Below are 23,765 nucleotides of genomic sequence, written 5' to 3'. Positions count from 1 at the left end.
GCAGGTGAATGGCACAGAAATATCCTCTTTACCAATAAAACAATTTTCACGATTGAAGAACACTACAATAAGCAAAGTGATAGTATAATTTAGGGTATGCACACCGTTCTGAAGAAGTGCTATAAAGAAGTGTTCTGCTCAAGTGATCAAAGGAACAACGTAGTCATAATCCTGCGTCAGTAATGATTTGGTGAGGCGTGTCTTATCAAAGAGTCACAAAACTACATTTTTGTGAAAAAGGAGTAAAAACTTCAGCCAAGGTGGCTGATTGAAATTAATTTTTTGGCGGGAACGCGAGGAGTGAAGTTGTGTGTATTGTTTTATTTTGTTTATTTAGTGTTTCTTCAGGCTTATTAACTGCTTAGTATCTGTGAAATTGCACAAATGTGGGAAAATGAAACAAAGCCGCTGAACGTAACTTCTCGGGATCCTCCAAAAAGTCCACTGAAAAAGTCTCAGTAAATGACCTCCATTTTACTGAGATTATATTTCATCCCATATCATCTCATCTCATTTCATTTAATTTCATCCCAGTTGATTAATGTCTCAAATTAATCATCTTTATTTCATTTCACTCCATAATATCATTTTTCATAAAAATATGAATATAAATTAAAATAAGACATGACTTAAAGGTCTTAGTTACCAGGTCATAAAATCCCTTAAAAAATATATATATTTGTTTAGCCCATAGAGTTACTATTCTAACTAAGGTACTTATTAACTCCATGGTTTAGCCCAAGCCCCAAAGCATATTCTAATAAATCTAATACACAAACGCTTAATATTTTCCAAAAATGAGTTCCGAAGATACAAAAGAGAAAATACTAAATCTTGCAAGAAAAAGCTCGAAAGGAATTACAGACAAGGATATAATTGCTGAAATACCTGGCATATCATCAGTAGAACTAGTAACTGCTTTAAATGATCTGCTGAAACAAGAACGTTTTGATTTATTTAATCAAAACGGATCTTTAATTTATAAGTACGTTAGCAAAATAATGAAGGTGTCTAAAGATATTAGCGTAACTAATAAATATAGTCTATTTATAGAATTTTTAGAGAAGAATTGGAAGATTTAGAGAAGAATTTTCAAAGAACTTGAAATAATATTAATAATAATAATATTATTAAATTTTATTCATTTTAGGTTGAAAACTCAAACAAATAAGCACGCAATCAAAGGAGCAGATAATGAAGAAAAGGTAGTCTATAATCTGATTGAAGAAGCAGGAAATAAAGGAATTTGGATTAGAGATATTAGGATCCGTTCGAATCTTGCAAACACTCAACTGACTAAAGTCCTCAAAAATTTGGAAAGTAAAAAAGTGATAAAAGCTGTGAAATGTGTTAATGTAAGTAAATTTAATTTTAAATCAACGAAGATCTATCTGATACTTAACTTACAATTTAAACCTGGTTAATTCACAGGCCTCTAAAAAGAAGGTTTATATGCTTTACAACTTGGAACCAGATAGATCATTGACAGGGGGAGCTTGGTACCAAGACCAAGACTTTGAATCCGAGTTTGTAGATGTCCTCAATGTACAATGCCACAGGTTCTTGAGTCAAAGAGCTGATAATATGAGAAACAATCCTAGGGGACCTGTTTTTGGACGAACACAAGCTTATGCTACTGCTACTGAAGTCCAAAAATATATTACTGATCTGGGAATTAGTAAAGTAAGATTTTACAAACATACACTAACTTTTTTTTTTTTTTTTATTGCTTAGATGGATAGACGAGCTCACAGCCCACCTGGTGTTAAGTGGTTACTGGAGCCCATAGATATCCACAACGTAAATGCGCCACCCACCTAGAGATACAAGTTCTAAGGTCTCAAGTATAGTAACGACGGCTGCCCCACCCTTCAAACCGAAACGCATTACTGCTTCACGGCAGAAACAGGCAGGGTGGTGGTACCCACCCGCGTGGACTCATAAGAGGTCCTACCACAATACACTAACTTGGTCAGCGAACATTTTAAAATACCATGTAGATTTAATTAATTAATGTTTCATTTATATCTACTTATATGATGTTTATTATTACATCAACGTTTTGTTAGTGTTACTTTTCTTTTACAGGTTGTATTAGATGTTGATGATGTAACAACAATTTTAAACACCCTAGTGTATGATGGGAAGGTAGAAAAAAGTGTGTTTCCCGATGGAAGTAATGTATATAGAGCTATAGAAACTCTTATACCATCTTCAGGCCTTGTTCAAGTGCCATGTGGAATATGCCCCTTGATTCAAAGATGTAATTCCTCAGGACTAATTACTCCACAAGTTTGTAATTATATGACTGAATGGTTGGAATAATTAAAAAAAAAATATAATTAATAACATTTTTAATACCTATTTAAATAAGTATCATTGATCTAGTTAAAAGAATATAAGCTTCCTCTACAAATTAAATTGTGACTAGAGACATTATACTTAAAAGCATTAAATAATATATTTCTGTTGAAAACACATACTATTTTAATTCTATTATAAGTTCAAAATTTTTGCTTTTAAAACAGATATTTGTAGAACATTACTTAACAATAGAATACTTAGTTACAATATGAATATTGTGTGCACATTTGAAAAACCAATACTTTTATAACTGTAGATAATTTTATATAGTTAAAATTACGTAACTTTTAACTGAGAAAAGTCTACTTTATAACTTGTCACACAGAAGGCTCCTGTTTTAAAGCAATTTATTGCAAATTAGTTATGGTCAACAACAATTTTGCAACAAATTATTTAACATTCTAGTGGTCATTTCAACATTTTAATGCAAGTACAATGTGTAATTTATACTGTAAAATCCTCAAAATAAACTTCTAAAATTATTCTCGATATTATGCAAAATACCAGAGAGTACAGCTGGCTCCCTCCTATTTCTTGTAAATTTATCTTCATCTCTTTCTTTCTCATATTCAGTATTATTTTTGGGGAAAAATGAGCTAAATGCGTCCATTTGTATATAATTCAACGACTGCAATATTAGGCCTTTATTTGGATAAGGTGTGGGACTAAGAGTTGGTGAATTGTGATTTATATGTTCAGGAACGTGATTATTTAGTGTGGCATCTGGTGGTGATCTCCCATTTGTACTATCTTTGTCAGAGGATGGGCTGTTTTTGGGTGCTTGATCTCCACCTATTAAAAATAGAAAATAAATTGATGATTGATATATTTACATTGTTCTTAGAATCAATACTAAGAAAAAATTTATCAGCAAGCTTTGTCACCAGTTTAAATATTTCCATGCCATAGTGTGTGATATTGATAATATTACAATTTCTGAGATGATAAAATAATTAGAACCTGTACACCACATGATATCAAGCAATAAATATGCATGACAGACTCAAGTACCAACCATACTCATAAATTGAGTTTTAGCGCCAGTCAGAAGCAACAAAACAAATTGCAAACCAACAGTTCGAATTAGTTGGAACTATGTTAACTTAGTGATAAGCAAAAAGTAAAGATTTAACTCTTACTGCTGCCCTTGGGAAGCATTACAGTGTCTGAGAAATATGTATGCTAACACCATCATAAATCAGTATCTTTGAATAAATTAAAAGAACAGGTTACAAATATATGAAAGATTCTATCTATAAAGTACTTTATATTATATTTTTCCTAAATCGAGAATAATAAAATTGGCAGTATAAATTATTTTGCAAATGTTTTGTATGATTTTACATCTCTATGTACTGGTGTTTATAGAAAATAGAAAATAAAAAATGGTCCAATTTGTTTGTGAAGCACATGTCCATATTGATTATGTAGACATTAAAAATCAACAAATAACAACAATGAACCTTCTATTAAGATATATTTAAACAAAATTATTATTTTTCCACAACAGTGGCTTAATGATAGTTTTAGCTGGTCTATAACTGATCTATGGGTGAAGACTAGGCTTTTATAACCACATTTCCAATTACAGTTCATTTGAACATCAGATTTATAGACATAGCAACATGCAAAAAAGGCAGTTTGGTAAATATTTTCAACCAACTATATAACTTGTTCATAAATAAATAAATTTTACTCATATTTATACAGTGTATAAACCCGACCCATAATAACACTATTATCATTTTAAGTTCAAAGTCTTCATTCAAACCTTATAATGTTAAGAAAAGACCAAAAAGACCATATTATATAATGTAAATGGTTCCAAAAAAATTTACAGGTGCAACAGAATTAGTTTTATTTACTAACAACATACCAATAGAATGAATAAGCCTTTCCATTTCTCGGAGTTGTGTCTGTTGTTTTTGCACAGTAAAATACAAATCTGTGATAGTACTTGTGATGTGTTTCATCTCCTCTTCACGCTTGGCTTCTTTGGCTGCTTCTTTTTTACTTTGCCTAAAAATAGTCAAAATACAATTTCGAGACATCTTTTAAATTTACCTTTTATACTGTGAAAACATACCTATTGTACTCGATCACTAAAAGGCTAGCACCAATTACGAATATAACCGTTTCGCCAAGAAGATTTGCTCCAAGTTCAATGGCCATTTCCTGGCTTAAAACAGGAATATTGACAGGTTTTCCCAAATTTAAAATCCACATTTTGGCTTTAACTTCACACCAATTGTAAACTGTGAAAAAAAGTACATGAGAAAGGTTTGTTTCGCTTATGTATAAAAATGATTTTATATGGAAACGTGAAAAGCATTATTACTTACATTGCGCTGGAGGCATACAAACATAAGTTCTGAAAAATGGATTATTCTTGGCTCTCTCCTTGCACACGTTCGCGATTGGTTTACTTATCTGTTTCACCAACAAAACAGATAATTTAGCTATTGGAAACGCCCCTACAACCATATTGTATGGGTTATTCAAAATAAATACAATAAATCCAAAAATTCGGTTTAGTCCTTCACAATGGTTTACAGAATCTCAATTATTTATTCCCAGGGTTCGTAAAATCGTCGTAAAGTTTTGGACATTTGATAAATTTGACAGTTAACTTATTGACAGTTTTTCTTCGGCATTAAACAATACATCCTTGTTCACTTATCCCCAAGAGTAACACATTTTAGGCTGGCCCCAATATTTATTATTATATTTTATCTATTAGTTTCAATCTATTATTTATATACAAAAAGCTGATTTCCACTCACCCTTTACAAGTTCGAAATTACCAGGCCGATGATTTTAAATTTGACATACATATTTTTGCGACACAGACGCTCAGTAGGAACAGATTTTATGTAAATCCTATTCTGATTGGGTTTTACGTACCTAAGCTTCGCAAAATTGCCATAATAAATTGGCAATTTCGGGGTCGTAAAACGATCCAGATTCTGCAAAACACTACTCTTTTTAGGCCCAATGTTAGTAAACTCTCTCAGGTTGAGCCCGTGAGCTTATCTACCAGTCCGTGAGTAACTGGAATAACTCCCCCATCTATTAGGTAGAGAAAAAATCCCCGAAAAACGCACCATGCTTAGTTATTTCTGTGAGTTAAGCTTCAAGGCAAATCTATCACTATATATGTATATTCATATATTCATTGAACAAAAGTAATAAAATGGAACGGGAAACCTAATATCATTTGCAATTTTTAGGATTTTTTTGTTCGTGTTATGTTTATTTGTGCTCGTCTCCGAAAGTACTGGACCGGGAATCCATTTACGGATACCCGGTCGAGGGGAGCATTGGACCGGGTTATGTTGGCCTCAGCGCCTTAAGAGAGGAAGAGGGAGACGAGGAGGGCCAAGGTCCTCCTCCAATTTCTCGCAGGAGAATACGCCTTGAAAAAGGCGCGCGAGGCACTCGCCCAGCAAAACTAACTAACGACTTTAACCACATCGAGCTCTACCACACCGGCTTTTTTTTTTCAGGCCAGGGGCTGAACCTTCTACGAGGTCCCCGCGCCTAGGGGGCGCGCGGAATATGTGGGACTTGACGATCTGCAAAAAAATCTGGTCTTGCTGATCACACCGGTTACACCAATTCTACGGTACCGTAGTGCGCGCCGAGTTCGCCTTTGCTTTTACCCGTCCTGATGATACGACGGGATGTCATTTCCGGGAATATCCCAAAGGACGTCGACTCGGGAGACAAGCCGTGGGCGGCCACACGAGCCACCTTGCACCGCCTCACCACCGGACCGAGAGTCTGACCGGGCTGAGCGGGACCTTCCCGCACGCGCCGCCCTCCCCGCCTTCTGCGCTGCGCTTTCACGCTTCTCAGACTCACAAAACATCATGACCAGATCACAAAACCTGGCCATTACTTCCCACAAGCTCTGGTCATCTAAAATGCGGGCGACGGCAGCCCGCAAGCAGAGGACCCTCCCCAGCATCACGATGAGATCTCACCACGAGTGCTTCCAACGCGGGCATGCTTCGAGCGCGTGCTGAGTGTCATCGTCCGGATGTCTTCACTCCTGGCAACCCGGATGTGACCTCTCCTGCAGATCTTTCACGGGTACCTCCCGAAACAGCCATGTCCCGGGAGGACCTGCGTAAGGTGAAAGGAAAGCACGCCGTGTTACCGATCCGACCATGCCTCCATCACGGCCACCAGGGCCTCAAGGCTGCGCTGGCGGGTGGCCGAAGTTCGGCCAAGTTCCTCCATCAACCGCTCCCTCCACTTAGCGTGCGCCACATGATGCGCAGCACGTCTTCACCGGGAACTGGGCCCCTAGCGGCAAACGCAGACGTTCGAGAAGTTAAAAAACTGGCACCAAACACACTGGTATATTCTGCATCTGCATTCAGGAAAAAAACTGGGAATAATTTGTTATATTTGTCATCATTATCTATTGATTTTATTTAATTAACACAAATACAATATGAATATTTACAAGATTTAGGCAGACTTATACGTATTTTGTTTCCTACCTATGCTGATAACCTTGAGCCTTGATACCGGTCACTCACATTCGCACGAATACGCAAACCCGCAAGTGTAGGACGACATTTGCAAATGATTATGCAAAGTTTTCGCTGCATTCGTGGTTTTCCAAGCTGTGTCGGTTTTTTGACAGACATCAAAGCGCGCGAACCGCGATCCTTCGCGTACTCTCCACACATTCATGTGACCAGTTGCGCCCAGGATTGCAAAGGTAACGGACGTTTCGCTATTTTCATAGATCGTGACGTCTACTGTGTAGCGTATCTTCATAAAAAGAAATCCCATAAAAACAGCATGGCTGTTAATGATGTCTGGGAAAGAATTCAAAACTCTTTTTCTCTTCAATGTTCTATTGACGAATTAAAAAGGAAGAGAAATTCGTGAGACATTCGTAAACAAGTGTAGGAGGAAGCGCAAACGGGTTCGTAAATTGAGTACCGAACCCATTTGCACCGCCGCTAAGTTTGCGAATGAATGTTTGAGTGGCCGGCATTAGAGGCTATTTCAGCTTCGCCTGACGTGTTGGTGAGTTCACGGGGCTCAAACCGGAAGTGTTGCTAACACTGGCCCTAGCAGGGGCAGTGCTTTGCAGAATATATCACCGGAACGGCAACGTGACCCACCGAGATGATCCGGCGAGAAACTCAGTGGGCTGTGTCTATGGGTTAATTTACTCGTCGAGCCCTTCGTCGCAAGCTACTTATTTATTTTACATTATTTTTACATATTTTGCAGAAATTGTTCAAAAATTTTAGACAAAAAGTACCTTATTAATTAATTGTGATAGAACGTAGATGGATTTCAAATTATTTCTGTTTTTTGTAAGGAACATATCAAACTATTCAAATGAAACAAAGTTTTTACTATAACTGTATTTATTGAATAAAAAAAAATCTAATTTCATCGCAAAATTATTTTAACTGGTTATTTAAAAATCTTATTAACTTATTAAATTCACATGCGCGCGCTAAGACACGTCCGTATAGGTCGATACTTGTATTCAAACTCTGCAATAGTCCGTATTCCGACGGTCCAAACTTTATACGCATTAAAAGAGTCTATCTATCGATGGTTTGCGCTATAAGGGATAATTACCAACGATAACGACAAACGATGCTATACAAGTGGAAAGCGATACAAAGGAGTTATAAAGTGCGGCACATGTACTTGATGATAGTAAATGTATGATGATAGTATGGAATGATATTCGGCACTGTTTTGAGATTCGATTTTTTCAATTTATTATTCTCAGCATTGTCAATAAAGATTGCTTTGACAAAACCCATTCAGTTTTCTAAGTACCCCAGCTTCTAGCATAGTTTTATTCAGTACATTAAAATGAATGAATTTACTTTGCTTAAGACATTTTTAGCACTACAGAATTATATTTTTACATGAAAAATTAACACCTATACCTTATAATATATCTGGTTTATATTGAGTTATGCTAGATTTATCTGGAAAACTTGTACGTAATATGAACATTTTATTTACTTCTGGAGTAGATTCTAATGTTTCTAAATAACCAAACCAATAAATCACTAAACCAGGTCCAAATCTGTTCCAGTAACACAATAACTGTTCTTTAAGATAACCAGAATGATTTTCTTCATCCCCAAATAAAGCTTTGCTTTCAACCCAATTGATAACAAAACCATCAACAGCGATGGGTACATCCAATTTGAAGTCAGGAGTTTTATCATACCCTCTTGAACGTAGCACATTTTCATCAGAAAAGGTAATATTCATTAACCTTAACTCTCGTTCTAGTCTCAACTCATACTCCAAGCCAATTGACCTAAAATGTGTAAAAAAAATTATGCTTTAATATCTATATTATAAGTTTAATTTATTTTAACAATAATTTAAGAAATATTTTTGAAAGATTATGAGTTTGACTTTTTGAAAACTGGGCTATAAAGATTGAAATTAAACTATACTAACTGCTTTGTCACATCCGCATAAGGTCCATATTGATTGTCATTCATAATTCCCTGTAAAATGTAAATATTTATTTAGTGATATCAAAAATATAAAAGCTTTGACACACCCTGACCTTTTTTTTTACTTTGAAGCAGTTTGAATATTTAATGTTTTGAATATTTTTTACTGTCTTCACTGTTTTAACCACTTTTACAGTGTAATGTAATTTTTTTATTGATCATTTGTGATCATCTTTTTCATTATAATGTAAACAAGTTACAAGACTTAAAGAATTCGAAATGTCTCAATTCACTTAAAGACAATAAAACTGCAAGATTAAACGGCAACAGTAGGCAACTCATAAAAATCCTCAGTAAGTCCTATTGCAATCAAAACAAAGTTATTAAGCCAAGAGTATCTTGCACTGTTGCTACTTATCAATTCACTTCATTGTTTTCTAATGGTCACAATAGCAATAAATGTATGAAATATTAATTATACTTAAAAGTATATTAAAAATATTACATAATTTAAGATTTTAAAGAATATTCATAATTTAAAATGGAATTGTAACTATGAATTACAAATAAGCAAACACATGTTCTTCTTTAATGTTTGAAGTTATTGGTGGTAAGCAGCATCTTCTGCATCTATGCCTCTTAGCAGTGCCAGTGTCAAGAGACAAGACTTAGGTGGCACAAAATCAAGCACTTAAAGAAACTTGAAAGTTTTGGTAATAAGTAATACTTACCATAAAAACTTGGTAAGCTAGATCTTTATTGTCAATCAATGTTGTGTCCTTAATATATTTCTTTGATATAGTTGAGTCTGAGAACACTCCTTGTAGCAATGACCTAGCAAAAAGTGCTGGACTGATACCTTGACTCTCAGAGAGCCTGAAATAAAGTAACATAGATTTCACTTGAAGAAACGGCGAAAATAAATTATTAAAATCAAATTTAAAATGAAATAATACTTCTCAAAGTGATAGCCAGACAAAATTTCTTTCAGACAATAATTTAATAATCAAATAACAACTTTAATTCTACATAAGAATAATGTTCAACACTTACTTTAAGATAACATTTTCTTTGGTATCATCTCTCATAGCAACTTCATAAAGCTCTTGATATTTAGATGATATTGCAGGGGATTTTCTATAGTTCTGTTTCATAGATCTTTGTATTAATAATGATATGATACTCCCCAAGGTATGAGGTTGTATACTGTAAATAAATTATGGTTTTGTGAGATAAAATATGCCTAGTCACAGTAACAACGAAGGCACTAACTACTCAAAGGCTTTAGTGTGAATAATAATAAACTTACTGACAATATTTTCTTTTAAGTTCGTTTTCCATTTTTCTAGTGAATGATGAAAGTTTAGTAAAATCTTCCACTATTGCATTGTATTCTTCTATTTTCATCGGTTTTGTTTGTCCTGCGTGGAAGTCCATTTTCATCTTAAATAATAAATGTATTATCTATTATTTTCATTAATAATAGTCATAGATTATACACTTAATATATTTGAGATATCTAATTTTGATAACAATAAATAATATTGTTGAATCCAGTGTATAATCTATGGTTGAATCTATGATGCAAGAGTCAAGAGTAGTAGTTTTATTTTTCCAAATGGAAAGGCAAAGGTACCACACCATACAGCCTAATCTTTTATATATATTTTTTTATGAAATGAGATGACGCTGATTAATATGAAACATGGCATGGCATGACATGGCATGATATCATTGACAAATCTGAAGTCAAATTACGTACACATGCTAGTAAGAGACTACGGAATCTTTTATTTCAACACCTATCCACCTTAGGAATTTGGGAAAATATTATAATATTTCTCATTATATTGCATTATATATTTTTATTTATTTATTTTTTTAGTTTCACTAAGATTCCAGACAAACAAATATGGAATACATAAGTTACGTTTTTCTTTGATCTGTTAGAAGTATATCACGTAAATAATAGTGTTAATTATTGTTCATCCCTAGACAAAACCAATAAACAAAAACGTTTGTTTTTTTTAGATATGAAGGGTTACTGATGTCCCGGAGGCTTTTCCAGTTTCACCAGGACAAGTGGGCGAGCAAAGACTTGGGACTCTCTCGGCGCCGCGGCGGCACAATCATAAACTAACACAGAGTACACACTAAAAAGTGGAAAATTAAACAATTGCGACAGGTGACTTCTCGGGTTCTTTCAAGCAGTTTACTTTCGTCTTAATGCGTGGTTCGATAAGCCTCCTCCCAGCCATAGCCAAACTATACGAACGCCTGCTTCGTAATCGCCTTTACGATTTTGTCACATTGAAAGGCATTCTTCACGAAGCGCAATTTGGATACCGCGCCCGACACTCGTGCGTCCAATTAGTGAACCGCCTCACGATGCACATCTTAGTAAGGGTCAGCAAAACGAGACTAATCCCCACAGGAGCCATTTTTTTTCAATATTTTTTTATTCTTATTATTGCTTAATTGGGTGGACGAGCTTACGGCCTATCTGGTGTTATAAGTGGTTACCAGAGCCCATATACATCTACAACGTATACGCCGCCACCCACCTTGAGATAAGAGTTCTAAGGTCCAGTATAGTTACAACGGCTGCCCCACCCTTCAAACCGAAACGCATTACTGCTTCGCAGCAGGAATAGGCAGGGTGGTGGTACCTACCCGTGCGGACTCACAAGAGGTCCTACCACCAGTAAATATATACTGTACTGTACACTGTGTATATACTGTACACCAGTATAATATCGCGAAGGCGTTTGGCAAAGTCTGGCACAACAGTTTAGTCAAAAAATTCTACAACATGGACGTGTCAATCTCATGCTCATCACATGAGACTTCTTGTCAAACCGTTCATTTCGGTATCGAGTAAAGAGAACCCGATTTTTCCCCCATCAAATCTCGCAAAGCTTTGCTCTCTTCCTGTTACTGTTTAATTTGAGCATCAATGATATACCCCGGTTGCCAGCAACCCATGTAACCCCCGACCCCTCTCTTCACCGATGACATGGCTATATACTACTCGAGTAAGACGACGAGAATGCACTGTCTATTGTATCTATAATTGAAGTGACGTCTGCTATGTACTTTTGTTACGTTTTCAATGCTTTTATTGATGATCAGTTTGTTGGTGCAACTAAATAAATAAATTAATTAAAACCAAGTAGTGCCAGCCCTAGCCAATTTCTCTATTTGCACTAATTTCGTTCCTATTAACCGCAATTTCCGGGTAAATACCTACTCACCTATTTTTGCTTAAGCTGGAATGCTAATTGCATAGTTTTAAATTGGAAACAAAGATACCCCCAAGACTCAAACATTTTGATCCTGATATAGCATTATATACATCAACAACTACCATAAAATTGTTCATCAATTTGGAATTTGTCCCTAATCACCCCGTGTTACCGGTACCTAATGGATATGAAAATGTCAAATTCATTGACAGTTCGGGTGTCATGGTATTCCGATAGATCCGAGTTTTCCCGATGGAAAATAATTTCTCACTACACTTATACATACCTACATTACCTACGTTAACACTTAACATCCATTTACATACATAAATTAAGACGGTTATAATAGTGCGATGCTACTCAAAAACGTCATAAAAATGCGATATTAAAATTTAAGGAATTAAATTTTGATGTTTTTATTTTAAAACTTCTTTGTGCACAATAACTGCTTATTTACCTTTTCACCATTCCTCTATAACATTTTGGAGACAAATTATGACTACTGATAGTGATAGTGTTATGAATAAAACGTGGATACGCAATTTGTCTTCAATACAAAAGGTAGTACCGTAATAACGATAGTACCTAGATATTTGTAGCATCTTAAAATTAAATTATAAATAGAGTTTAATTTAACAAATCATTGTAGATTGCTTATGCTGATGGTGCAGCTGACGGGCAAGCTGCTGCATACCAAACAAGCTTTAACATAGGTTACGAAAAAGGCTTTAGCACAGGTTTTGAATTAGGTTCAAACAGATCTAGTAGGTAATAATATTTTTAGAATATAATTAATATCTAAATATTACATTATGTTTCTAAATACATAGTATCAGTAAATCGGAACATGATATTACTATTTCTTAATTATTTTCAGATCTAGAAATATTATTAACAATTTACAAGATACAAGAAAAATAAATTGCCAAATTTGTATAAACGGAGCTCCAACTGAAGAGAACATTGGAAATCTGTACAACATACAGCAAGAGAAGAACCTGGAATTGATCAACAATTTAAAAGAGCAATAAAAAGCTTTATCGTTAATTCACTTTTTTAATAATATTAATAAACACTTATTTTGTACACCAACTATAAATTCCTTGGTTTTTTCTCAGGAGGTGGTTTCATGTTTTCCTGTTTAATTTCAGTTTTTATTTCAATTTGACCTTGCATTGACCCATTTGTCATTTCAGATGTTGTGGGATCCACTGGCTCTTGTTTAATAGTTATATTGTTAAGATTCCCTTCCATTCCTTTTTCATTTTTGTCATTGGAGACTTCAGTCTTCACTGTCACTCCATTTGCCTGTAACAATCGTAATACAATAATATTTTGTATGAAGAATTATTTGGTTTCTTAATTCATTACTGCTCATTTATTAATTGCCTTTACACTTGTATTTCGAACTTATATTTATTCTTATCTTTTTAGTTTACTTTCATTTATTTTTATATACTATTGATACATACCACCTACTGTTTTCTTGTAGCTATATTTTTAAATTAAAAAGAAATTCCAAATAATTTGGTAATTTTCAGAGAATTAATTTAATCACAATGGTACCTGATTTGGTGCAGTTTGAGTAACAGGTAATGGAAACTGCCTCACAAGTTCTGCTAATAGCATATCAACTCTCTGCCGCTGGAATAGAGTTGAAGGTTCTTCCTTTGGAGTACTTGAAACATCTTTCGGTGCTGTTTGACTAGAATTGTAAGATCCTAACCCTAAAATAAATCGTTGTAAATATTATTATAATTTTGTTTACACAAATCATTTTAATCACTCACTAACACAAACTGCCACATCCCAAATTACCTTTGTTACAATTCACCATAGCCCCTCACATGATTCAAAGAGTCTTGACACGGAATACATGTCTTTATTCTAATTATAAGTTTACAATAAAGTCGTGTGTAAGTGATGATACGCCAGATTTGAATACGAAAGATGGCCGAGATTCTTTCGATGAAAAGCGTACCGAACACGGGCTCACGAATTACTTCCAGGATGAGATGATATTGTGAGACGAACGGCTAGGTATATAACGCCATCTATTAATTTCACGAATTAATCGTACCTACATTCTGGTTAGAAATTTGGAACATCTCATACAATAAAATTGAGTATTACTAGTTTTTTACTGGTGGTAGGACCTCTTGTGAATCCGCGCGGGTGGGTACCACCACCCTGTCTATTTCTGCCGTGAAGCAGTAATGCGTTTCGGTTTGAAGGGTGAGGCAGCCGTTGTAACTATACTTGAGACCTTAGAACTTGTATCTCAAGGTGGGTGGCGCATTTACGTTGTGGATGTCTATGGGCTCCAGTAACCACTTAACACCAGGTGGGCTGTGAGCTCGTCCACTCATCTAAGCAATAAATAAAATGTGGTGTCGTGGGACACCAGGTAGGAACGAAGTTCCTTCGGCTAATGTAGAATCGACACAATTTGCAAAAAAAGAAATGGTGCTCAATTTTATGTAGGTTTTCTTGGTTTTTCTCTTAAATTTTGATGATTAGTTTTTATTTAAGTACGGGAAAGTATTTAGGAAATTCATTATTTTAGGAAAAAAAGTGTGTGTGTCCGCTCCGACGCACGACTGGAGTTTACTGGATATAAAAAATTAAACGAAACAATACGAGAAATAGTTCTATATTACGACAACACGATACACTACAGATTATTAACAAATTAACGAGACACAAAACAAACGACTAACAAATATATGAAAATACAATAATGAGAGAAACGCGCGATCAGTACGAGGCTTTGTGGCGGACTGCCGGCGCAGCAGCCCGGCGTCACCTGCGATAACGCGGCCGCGCGTTGGCTCCTGATTGGCGCGCGCACGCATCACGCAATCAGGAGCCAATCAGGCGCATAACGCATTTCGTGTGACATGCTAGTACGATTTTGATTGGCGCGCGCACACATCACGCAATCAGGAGCCAATCAGGCGCATAACGCATTTCGTGTGACATGCTAGTACGATTTTGGTCCCCATAATTTTCATACCCCGGGCCTATATATGTAAATCGATTCTAAAGGAGTAAACTCCAATAATAAATAACGTTAAAATAGTAATTCAAATTATCAATTAAAATAACAAAATATATCTCTTTATTTTTGGTTGACAACATAAAATTACATAGAAATAGAAATAATTACTAAAAGAGAGAGAAGGGATTAGAGAACGAAAAGAAAGAAGGAGAAAGAGAAAGGTATTATACACTACTCGCTTGTGTATGCGACTGTCGCGCCTGCGCACGTCTTATTTAACGGTTTTATAGTAATTCAAATTATCAATTAAAATAACAAAATATATGTCTTTATTTTTGGTTGACAACATACGATTACATAGAAATAGAAATAATTACTAAATAGAGAGAGAAGGGATTAGAGAACGAAAAGAAAGAAGGAGAAAGAGAAAGGTATTATACACTACTCGCTTGTGTATGCGACTGTCGCGCCTGCGCACGTCTCATTTAACGGTTTTATAGTAATTCAAATTATCAATTAAAATAACAAAATATATCTCTTTATTTTTGGTTGACAACATAAAATTACATAGAAATAGAAATAATTACTAAATAGAGAGAGAAGGGATTAGAGAACGAAAAGAAAGAAGGAGAAAGAGAAAGGTATTATACACTACTCGCTTGTGTATGCGACTGTCGCGCCTGCGCACGTCTCATTTAACGGTTTTATTCCACGCACTTTTTTCCACGGATTTTTTCTTACGGTTTTACTATCACATTTTTTTCAGTTCGGTCGCGCAGCAAAATCCCTATCCCCTCCAAGCCTGCCGTAAGGAACTTCGTTCCAAAAAAAAAAAAGTTTGTAAAGTATATGGGCTTCGAAAACCAATATACACCATGTGGGATATGACCTCTTATCCCTCTTGTGCAATAAAAATAATACTGAGAAGCACTACATAATGCTTCAGGTTGACGTAGTCAAACAGGAGGTAAAGATATTAAAGTGACAAGATCCTAATGACATGACAGCTATGAAGCTCAATCAGAGGAACTTAAGTTTCAGGTTATTCCATCTCTTCGACAGTCGACATAACAATACATATTCCCCCTTATAGTCCTACTTAACAACCAAGGGCTTGACGAGTGAATTAACCAATAGAAACAGCCCACTGAGTTTCTCGCCGGATCTTCTTAGTTGGTCGCGTTTCCTTCCGATCCGGTGGTAGATTCTACGAAGCACTGCTCTTGCTAGGGTCAGTGTTAGCAACGCACCCGGTTTGAGCCCCGTGAGCTCACCTACACGTCAAGGAGAAGCTGATAGAGCATCTATAGGCTATCAGCATAGGTAGGAAAAAAAATTGCCAATGGAACTTAATATCCCGTGGGCTTTAAGTTCGTTTGAGAATAAAATTGATAACCTGAATTACGATCCGTCCTCGTTTTTTTAAGTAGTATTTTTTCCACGATCTGGATTGGTCAGTGATTACTGGAAAAGCTTGAATGCAGTTTATGTCATTTTTTTAATTAAAAGATTATATATTTTTTATGCTAGCCATATTATTTTAAAGTACTGGAGAGGACTATGACTTCAACGATATACTGTATTTTAAAATAAATAGAAAATCTCAGGAGAATGGGTATTATTAAAATATAAAAGAGAAAATTTCTCACCAGGCTTAGTAGGTTTAAAATCCCACCAATATCCTTTACTGGGGTGATATCTTGAATATGACATGGTTTCTTCAAAAGAGCACTGAAGATGATGAACAGCTGACAGCTGAAAACATTTTCTACTATTGTCGTAAAGGTAAATAGGTACAGCGTACGAAAAAATTATACGTGTCTGTGAAAACATTCAGTTTTTATGTAGATACTGCATAATCGAGTCATAAATTTATTTACATCGTTACTCAATCTAAAACTCTATCCATTTAATTGTTGATCGAACACACAACCCGCCAGGTCCTAATTTACTGAACCCTATAGGTATTTCAATGCGAATACACCCACTTTGAGATAAGTACCTAGTCGAAGTCTTAATTGTATTATGGCTGATTCTTTCAAATCGAAATGCATGGACTATTTCTCGACAGAAATAGGTAAGATGGTGGTACAGACTCGTGAGAGCTCACAATACGCCCCATCGCCCATAAATGTACATGCTATTTGGCCAAAATGTTTGAATCAAAGTCATCGTGGTCTAAAGGGTATGACACCCGGTGTACCGTGTGTTTTACAGTAGGTAGCGGTAGTAGTTTAATTAGCTCTGCCCCTGGCATTACGTGACGTCCACAGGCGACGGTAACCACTCACCATCACGTAGACCGTATGCTCGTCTGCCTACAAGGGTAAAACTAAAACTTGTATCGAACTATCGTAAATGTACCGTTGTTCAGCTCTGGTAGGCATGTACCAATTTTGTAATAAAATACGTACTTAACACGTGTTCACGTGTGACTTCCATGATGAAAATATAACAACAAAATTATTATTTGGGTATTTACTGTACAATTGAGACATTAGACCTAAGTCTCAAAACGGGTGGCTGCATTCACACTGATGTCAATAGGCTCCAGTGATCACTTAACCATACGTGAGCCGTGAGCTCATTCACTCGTCTACGCAAAAAATATATTTAAATATGATACTTTACACTATTTGATGTTTTACTCAAAAATCTATTTTCAGAGACCATGAAGCTGCATCTCCTAGAGTTATGGTTAATGAGTATTTTAATTATAAATTCCAGCCCTCAATAGCTCTATGAGTAGCTCCTCAATCTTGAATGTAAGTACATGTAAGTTTGGGGGTTGGTGCTTCCCGCTTCCGTAGGTTTAACCCGCGATTCCCTACAAGTAACCCCTGGGTGGTGCTAAACGGGAGCCGAAAACATAACCGGTGGTAGGACCTAGTCCGACTGGCTGGCGACCACCCTCCAACTAGAGTCCGCCGCAAAATAGCCTAGCTGTGTTCCGGCGTGTGGGTTGGAGAGCCAGTTCTAACCCTATCCCTTCCCTTTCCCCTTCCTTGTTGGGGTTGAGTCTTGGTGACGCCTGGAACTTGCGGAGCAGACGTGCGTGCGAACTCACGGGGCGTGATTGTTTGACGGGGGTATAGGGAGACCCAGTGAAACGGTACCCGCTGCCGCCCGCCGGTCAGTAGGGGACCTGAACCCGGGTGTCTCTACACTAAACTCCGCCCCGGGAAGCTGTCCCGCCAACCGGTGTAAAATCCTGTCGTGCGGTCGTCGTGCCGGAGTCGGAGACCGGAGTGGATCCCGGCGATCGCACGCAGAGTGGACTGGGGGCCCTTCCATGCCCTGCGTCAGTCTCTCACGCATCCCGTGGTCGAGCACGTACTATGTTCCGCGCTTCATTCAGGTGTTGCCTCGATCTCACCTCCAACATCCTACCTCTCCTAATCCTACTCTCCGAAAACTAAAGAATCATGAAGACGACAAAAAAAAAGAAAAGGGTTTCTCAGGCGGTCCCCCATTCCACATTTAATGTGGATTTCAGCAATGTCAGGGGCCTACATAGCAACCTTGACGCCGTACACCACCACCTTGAGACGGCGCAGCCTGCCCTGCTTTTTTTAACGGAGACGCAGATATCTGCTCCGGATGATACCTCATACCTTGAATACCCCGGCTACGTATTGGAGCACAACTTCCTGCGTAAAGCCGGGGTGTGCGTATTCGTCCGGGCTGATGTCTGTTGTCGCCGTCTTCGGGGCCTCGAACAACGGGACCTGTCCCTCTTGTGGCTGCGCGTAGATCATGGGGGCTGTAGCCGAATCTACGCGTGCTTGTACAGGTCCCACAGCAGTGATGCAGGTTCAGCTCTGTTTGAGCATGTGCAAGAGGGGACTAACCGCGTGCTTGAGCAGTACCCATCTGCGGAGGTGGTGGTTCTTGGAGACTTTAACGCTCACCACCAAGAGTGGTTGGGATCCAGAACCACTGACCTCCCGGGTCGGACTGCCTACGATTTCGCCTTGGCCTACGGCTTCTCCCAGCTGGTGACACAGCCCACCCGTGTCCCAGATATCGAGGGGCACGAGCCTTCTTTGTTGGACCTTCTGCTGACTACAGATCCGGCCGGATACAGTGTGGTGGTCGACGCTCCGCTTGGATCGTCTGATCACTGCCTTATTCGTGCTGCCGTACCACTCTCTCGTCCTGATCGTCGAACGACGACCAGGTATCGAAGAGTTTGGCGGTATATGTCAGCAGATTGGGATGGATTGCGTGAGTTTTACGCATCCTACCCATGGGGGCGGTTCTGCTTTTCCTCTGCTGATCCTGACGTCTGTGCGGACCGTCTTAAAGACGTGGTGCTCCAGGGAATGGAATTGTTTATTCCCTCCTCTGAAGTGCCCGTTGGGGGTCGCAGCAGACCCTGGTATAACAATGCCAGCAGGGATGCTGCACACCTCAAGCGGTCCGCATACGTGGCATGGGATAATGCCAGGAGACGTCGGGATCCTAACATCTCAGGGGAAAGGCGGAAATATAACGCCGCTTCCAGGTCCTACAAGAAGGTAATTGCCAAGGCGAAGTCGGAGCACGTCGCTAGAGTTGGCGAGCGATTGAATAGCTATCCCTCCGGGAGCCGTGCTTTTTGGTCGCTCGCCAAAGCTGCAGAAGGAAACTTCTGCAGGTCTAGTCTCCCACCACTGCGCAAGTCCGATGACAGTCTGGCCCACAGCGCGAAAGAGAAGGCTGACCTTCTGGTCAAACTCTTCGCCTCGAACTCGACTGTGGACGACGGGGGTGCCACACCTCCGAACATCCCCCGGTGTGATAGCTCCCTGCCGGATATCTGCTTCACACAGTGTGCAGTCAGGCGGGAGCTCCGACTCCTGGACGTCCATAAGTCGAGTGGGCCAGACGGCATCCCCGCAGTGGTTTTGAAAACGTGCGCCCCTGAGCTGACACCTGCGCTAACGCGTTTGTATCGCCTCTCTTATTGCACTAACAGGGTTCCGTCTTCATGGAAGACCGCCCACGTCCACCCTATCCCCAAGAAGGGTGACCGGTCGGACCCATCGAGCTACAGGCCTATCGCGATAACTTCCTTGCTTTCCAAGGTGATGGAGCGAATTATAAATACACAACTCCTGAAGTATCTTGAAGATCGCCAGCTGATCAGTGACCGACAGTACGGTTTCCGTCATGGTCGCTCAGCTGGCGATCTTCTTGTATACCTTACTCACAGGTGGGCTGAAGCCTTGGAGAGCAAGGGCGAGGCTCTTGCTGTGAGCCTTGATATCGCGAAGGCCTTCGACAGGGTCTGGCATAGGGCACTTCTATCGAAGTTACCATCTTACGGAATCCCCGAGGGTCTCTGCAAGTGGATCGCTAGCTTTTTGGATGGGCGGAGCATCACGGTCGTTGTAGACGGTGACTGTTCTGATACCATGACCATTAACGCTGGCGTTCCACAAGGTTCGGTGCTCTCCCCCACGCTTTTCATCCTGTATATCAATGACATGCTGTCTATTGATGGCATGCATTGCTATGCAGATGATAGCACGGGGGATGCGCGATATATCGGCCATCAGAGTCTCTCTCGGAGCGTGGTGCAAGAGAGACGATCAAAACTTGTGTCTGAAGTGGAGAACTCTCTGGGGCGAGTCTCCGAATGGGGTGAATTGAACTTGGTTCAATTCAACCCGATAAAGACACAAGTTTGCGCGTTCACTGCGAAGAAGGACCCCTTTGTCATGGCGCCGCAATTCCAAGGAGTATCCCTGCAACCTTCCGAGAGTATCGGGATACTTGGGGTCGACATTTCGAGCGATGTCCAGTTTCGGAGTCATTTGGAAGGCAAAGCCAAGTTGGCGTCCAAAATGCTGGGCGTCCTCAACAGAGCGAAGCGGTACTTCACGCCTGGACAAAGACTTTTGCTTTATAAAGCACAAGTCCGGCCTCGCGTGGAGTACTGCTCCCATCTCTGGGCCGGGGCTCCCAAATACCAGCTTCTTCCATTTGACTCCATACAGAGGAGGGCCGTTCGGATTGTCGATAATCCCATTCTCTCGGATCGTTTGGAGCCTCTGGGTCTGCGGAGGGACTTCGGTTCCCTCTGTATTTTTTTACCGTATGTTCCATGGGGAGTGCTCTGAGGAATTGTTCGAGATGATACCAGCATCTCGTTTTTACCATCGCACCGCCCGCCACCGGAGTAGAGTTCATCCATACTACCTGGAGCCACTGCGGTCATCCACAGTGCGTTTCCAGAGATCTTTTTTGCCACGTACCATCCGGCTATGGAATGAGCTCCCCTCCACGGTGTTTCCCGAGCGCTATGACATGTCCTTCTTCAAACGAGGCTTATGGAGAGTATTAAGCGGTAGGCAGCGGCTTGGCTCTGCCCCTGGCATTGCTGAAGTCCATGGGCGACGGTAACCACTCACCATCAGGTGGGCCGTATGCCCGTCTGCCTACAAAGGTAATAAAAAAAAAAAAAAAACATTCAAGATTGCTTCATTAATGCAGTCTGATTTTTTGTTTCACTTAAATTCTCACTAGCCATTTATTTGATTATTGTTTTTTGCAGACTCCAATATTACAATATTATACCCTATGTGACTGCCACAAACTACGATGAATCTAATTACACGTCATATTATTATGTTGAAATCCATCTGAAGGTTTGGACTATTTGTATGTGTTAATCTATACTAATATATAAATCTACAGTGGTTTTTACGGATGTTCCGTTATAATTACTGAACCATGCATCTGATTGACTTGAAACTTGGTATACATGTAGAAAATACATGTATCTATAACGTTAAATATTATAATAGCCTATGCTAATGCATAGGCTAATATTTATATGAGTGTTGGACTCCCTAATAATAATAACAATAAATAATAATGTTAATTTTAAATGCCTTATGATACAGAAACAGGTAACTATTTTCTTGTCAATGAAATTGAATAATATTTACCAGCCTAGAATTCAAAACACTTGCGAGATCAGGAGCCTGATAAACAATACCAGCAATCACATAATAATCTGCAAGGGGTGTTGCTTGTGTTGGGCTATGCCTGTGTTGTTTACGCACAACATAGAGAATTGGCTCTTGAACATGCAATAAAATGTATTCCAATCCAGTCATATTTCTGAAATTGTGAATAAAATTATAAAATCACACACATTTAGCAACGGATATGAATTCTACTTTTCTAAGTAGTTCAAAGTGGCCGTTCCTCATTTCAACATTGTAGTTTAGCGAAGTGCACAGAAATAAAGACTTGGGCTCCATGTGATGTCTAGAGGAGACATTGAAGGCATTGTGGCCTATAGGTAAGACGCCCGGTGCATTTGTATCAAGTATTGCGACAGTGTTCGAATCCAGCAGGCATTTACCTATTTTTCTAATTAAATGCGCATTTAATAAATGTTCATGATGTATGAATATATCTGTAGTAAATAAAAATATAATACAACTGCACCTTTCCTTTTTATAAGAAGCAGAATATTCTAAAGTCTAAGACACTACAGAAATTAGGTATAGTTATATGTACCAATAGGTAGCAAAATTTGTGTTCGCAAAATTTATTGGTGGTCAAGCATATGGTGAGCTATACTGATACCTATCTTGGAAATGTCTGCCGTGAAGCAGTATTAAGTTTGATATGAAAACCTTATACAATAGAATTGATGTCTAAGGGCTTTGGTAAATCCATATTATTGTAAAATAGTATATTATTTTCAAATTTGGGAATAGTTATGAAGTCTTTTACTATAATAAAATATTAGAATTTGGTATACTAACTGCAACTGGTCCATACTTAAACGTTGCATTTTAACAATTTCATTATTACATGTCCGATCGAAAAATGGATTAGATCTTTCTGAAAAATAATCCATAATATTGGATGGATTCAATAACGGTATCCATGCTGAATCATGCCATGATAATCCCAAAGGATTCTCATTGGCCAGTGATATATTTCCAATCCTGCCGGGCATCATCTTGACCCTTAAAAAAAATATTTGATAATTAGAGAAAAAAAAGTTAAGTACATACTTTAAAATTTATATGCATTATTCAAGACTTTGGTTAAACATTGGTAATTGAACATTATAAAATAGTGAAATATTTATTTAACACATTCAATTTTAACGGTTCGAATTAATGTAATTTATAATTTAAATTCATTTTATTGTATTTATCACCAATACCTTTTTGTTTACTTTTAACAAAATTATTGTGTAAATAATATGTATAATCTATGCTTTTATCCATAGATTTTGGTGCAATTTTTTCTTATTAAGAAGGGCAAGGGGATCTAAGCCCATACAGCCATATCTGTTTATCAGTAGATTATAATACACTTATTATTTTTATCTACAGAATAAACCATAGATAATAAAGACAAACTATGGAGGGTAGAGGTAACGAGAACCGTCTCCTATGGGAGGGAGCTTGAAAAAGTGTCCCACTTTCACACTGAAGTAGGAAACTATATAGGTCTATGCACTTTCAGCACTAATTAACAATTCAAAAATCCTGCAGAATGGCGCTAGCATAGGCACAGGGTATATGAATTGAGCAGTTGTTAACTGATTGAAGTATGCTGAGTTAGGAAATTTAATATATTTAATGACTAGAGTAGTTAGTGACAGTGTAATATACAAGAACTCACATGTTTACGTAGTCCAAACTAATTTCGTCAATATAAAATTATTGC

At 38.1% G+C, this 23,765-nt stretch overlaps 4 protein-coding genes across 5 annotated transcripts; 1 reads left to right on the top strand and 3 right to left on the bottom strand.

The window, feature by feature from the left end:
• The first annotated feature begins 691 nt into the window (after nucleotides 1-691).
• On the top strand, nucleotides 692-13,123 carry LOC101737098 (DNA-directed RNA polymerase III subunit RPC6). Its single transcript, XM_004924479.5, has 7 exons — nucleotides 692-985; nucleotides 1,151-1,355; nucleotides 1,432-1,683; nucleotides 2,089-7,099; nucleotides 10,863-12,637; nucleotides 12,726-12,844; nucleotides 12,954-13,123. The coding sequence occupies exons 1-4, from the start codon at nucleotides 798-800 to the stop codon at nucleotides 2,323-2,325; spliced, it is 882 nt and encodes a 293-aa protein (XP_004924536.1). The 5' UTR covers nucleotides 692-797; the 3' UTR covers nucleotides 2,326-7,099; nucleotides 10,863-12,637; nucleotides 12,726-12,844; nucleotides 12,954-13,123.
• On the bottom strand, nucleotides 2,340-4,848 carry LOC101745372 (putative OPA3-like protein CG13603). Its single transcript, XM_012688979.4, has 4 exons — nucleotides 4,707-4,848; nucleotides 4,451-4,619; nucleotides 4,241-4,383; nucleotides 2,340-3,156 (listed from the first exon to the last, which is right to left on the bottom strand). The coding sequence occupies exons 1-4, from the start codon at nucleotides 4,846-4,848 to the stop codon at nucleotides 2,825-2,827; spliced, it is 786 nt and encodes a 261-aa protein (XP_012544433.2). The 3' UTR covers nucleotides 2,340-2,824.
• Nucleotides 7,746-10,411, bottom strand: LOC101745516 (CDAN1-interacting nuclease 1). Of its 2 annotated transcripts, none has more exons than XM_021346894.3 (5): nucleotides 10,145-10,411; nucleotides 9,885-10,037; nucleotides 9,563-9,707; nucleotides 8,833-8,882; nucleotides 7,746-8,686 (listed from the first exon to the last, which is right to left on the bottom strand). In XM_021346894.3, the coding sequence occupies exons 2-5, from the start codon at nucleotides 9,983-9,985 to the stop codon at nucleotides 8,305-8,307; spliced, it is 678 nt and encodes a 225-aa protein (XP_021202569.1). In that variant the 5' UTR covers nucleotides 9,986-10,037; nucleotides 10,145-10,411; the 3' UTR covers nucleotides 7,746-8,304. The 2 variants fall into 2 exon arrangements, with proteins under 2 accessions (XP_021202569.1, XP_012544458.1); XM_012689004.4 differs by having other exon boundaries at nucleotides 10,141-10,410.
• On the bottom strand, nucleotides 13,113-23,364 carry LOC101737243 (mediator of RNA polymerase II transcription subunit 6). Its single transcript, XM_004924480.4, has 6 exons — nucleotides 23,257-23,364; nucleotides 22,847-23,053; nucleotides 22,016-22,190; nucleotides 16,727-16,832; nucleotides 13,643-13,803; nucleotides 13,113-13,384 (listed from the first exon to the last, which is right to left on the bottom strand). Exons 2-6 carry the CDS (start codon nucleotides 23,044-23,046, stop codon nucleotides 13,169-13,171), a joined length of 858 nt encoding a protein of 285 aa, XP_004924537.1. The 5' UTR covers nucleotides 23,047-23,053; nucleotides 23,257-23,364; the 3' UTR covers nucleotides 13,113-13,168.
• Nucleotides 23,365-23,765: the final 401 nt, after the last annotated feature.

Source organism: Bombyx mori, chromosome 25 (genome assembly GCF_030269925.1).
Source record: "Bombyx mori chromosome 25, ASM3026992v2".
NCBI classification, from domain to species: domain Eukaryota; kingdom Metazoa; phylum Arthropoda; class Insecta; order Lepidoptera; family Bombycidae; genus Bombyx; species Bombyx mori.
This window is presented reverse-complemented; position numbering and strand designations above follow the sequence as displayed.

Excerpts from the sequence above, each read along its gene's own strand:
- LOC101737098 (XM_004924479.5), top strand. The coding sequence starts at position 798 with ATGAGTTCCGAAGATACAAAAGAGAAAATACTAAATCTTGCAAGAAAA. Across the intron at positions 1,356-1,431 it reads AAGCTGTGAAATGTGTTAAT|GCCTCTAAAAAGAAGGTTTA; the intron begins GTAAGTAAATTT and ends GTTAATTCACAG. Across the intron at positions 1,684-2,088 it reads CTGATCTGGGAATTAGTAAA|GTTGTATTAGATGTTGATGA; the intron begins GTAAGATTTTAC and ends TTTCTTTTACAG.
- LOC101745372 (XM_012688979.4), bottom strand. The coding sequence starts at position 4,848 with ATGGTTGTAGGGGCGTTTCCAATAGCTAAATTATCTGTTTTGTTGGTG. Across the intron at positions 4,620-4,706 it reads TTGTATGCCTCCAGCGCAAT|TTTACAATTGGTGTGAAGTT; the intron begins GTAAGTAATAAT and ends TTTTTTTCACAG. Across the intron at positions 4,384-4,450 it reads TTAGTGATCGAGTACAATAG|GCAAAGTAAAAAAGAAGCAG; the intron begins GTATGTTTTCAC and ends GACTATTTTTAG.
- LOC101745516 (XM_012689004.4), bottom strand. The coding sequence starts at position 10,274 with ATGAAAATGGACTTCCACGCAGGACAAACAAAACCGATGAAAATAGAA. Across the intron at positions 9,708-9,884 it reads AAAGAAAATGTTATCTTAAA|GCTCTCTGAGAGTCAAGGTA; the intron begins GTAAGTGTTGAA and ends ACTTTATTTCAG. Across the intron at positions 8,687-8,832 it reads TATGCGGATGTGACAAAGCA|GTCAATTGGCTTGGAGTATG; the intron begins GTTAGTATAGTT and ends TACACATTTTAG.
- LOC101737243 (XM_004924480.4), bottom strand. The coding sequence starts at position 23,046 with ATGATGCCCGGCAGGATTGGAAATATATCACTGGCCAATGAGAATCCT. Across the intron at positions 16,833-22,015 it reads GTGTTTTGAATTCTAGGCTG|CTGTCAGCTGTTCATCATCT; the intron begins GTAAATATTATT and ends AAATGTTTTCAG. Across the intron at positions 13,385-13,642 it reads CTCAAACTGCACCAAATCAG|GCAAATGGAGTGACAGTGAA; the intron begins GTACCATTGTGA and ends CGATTGTTACAG.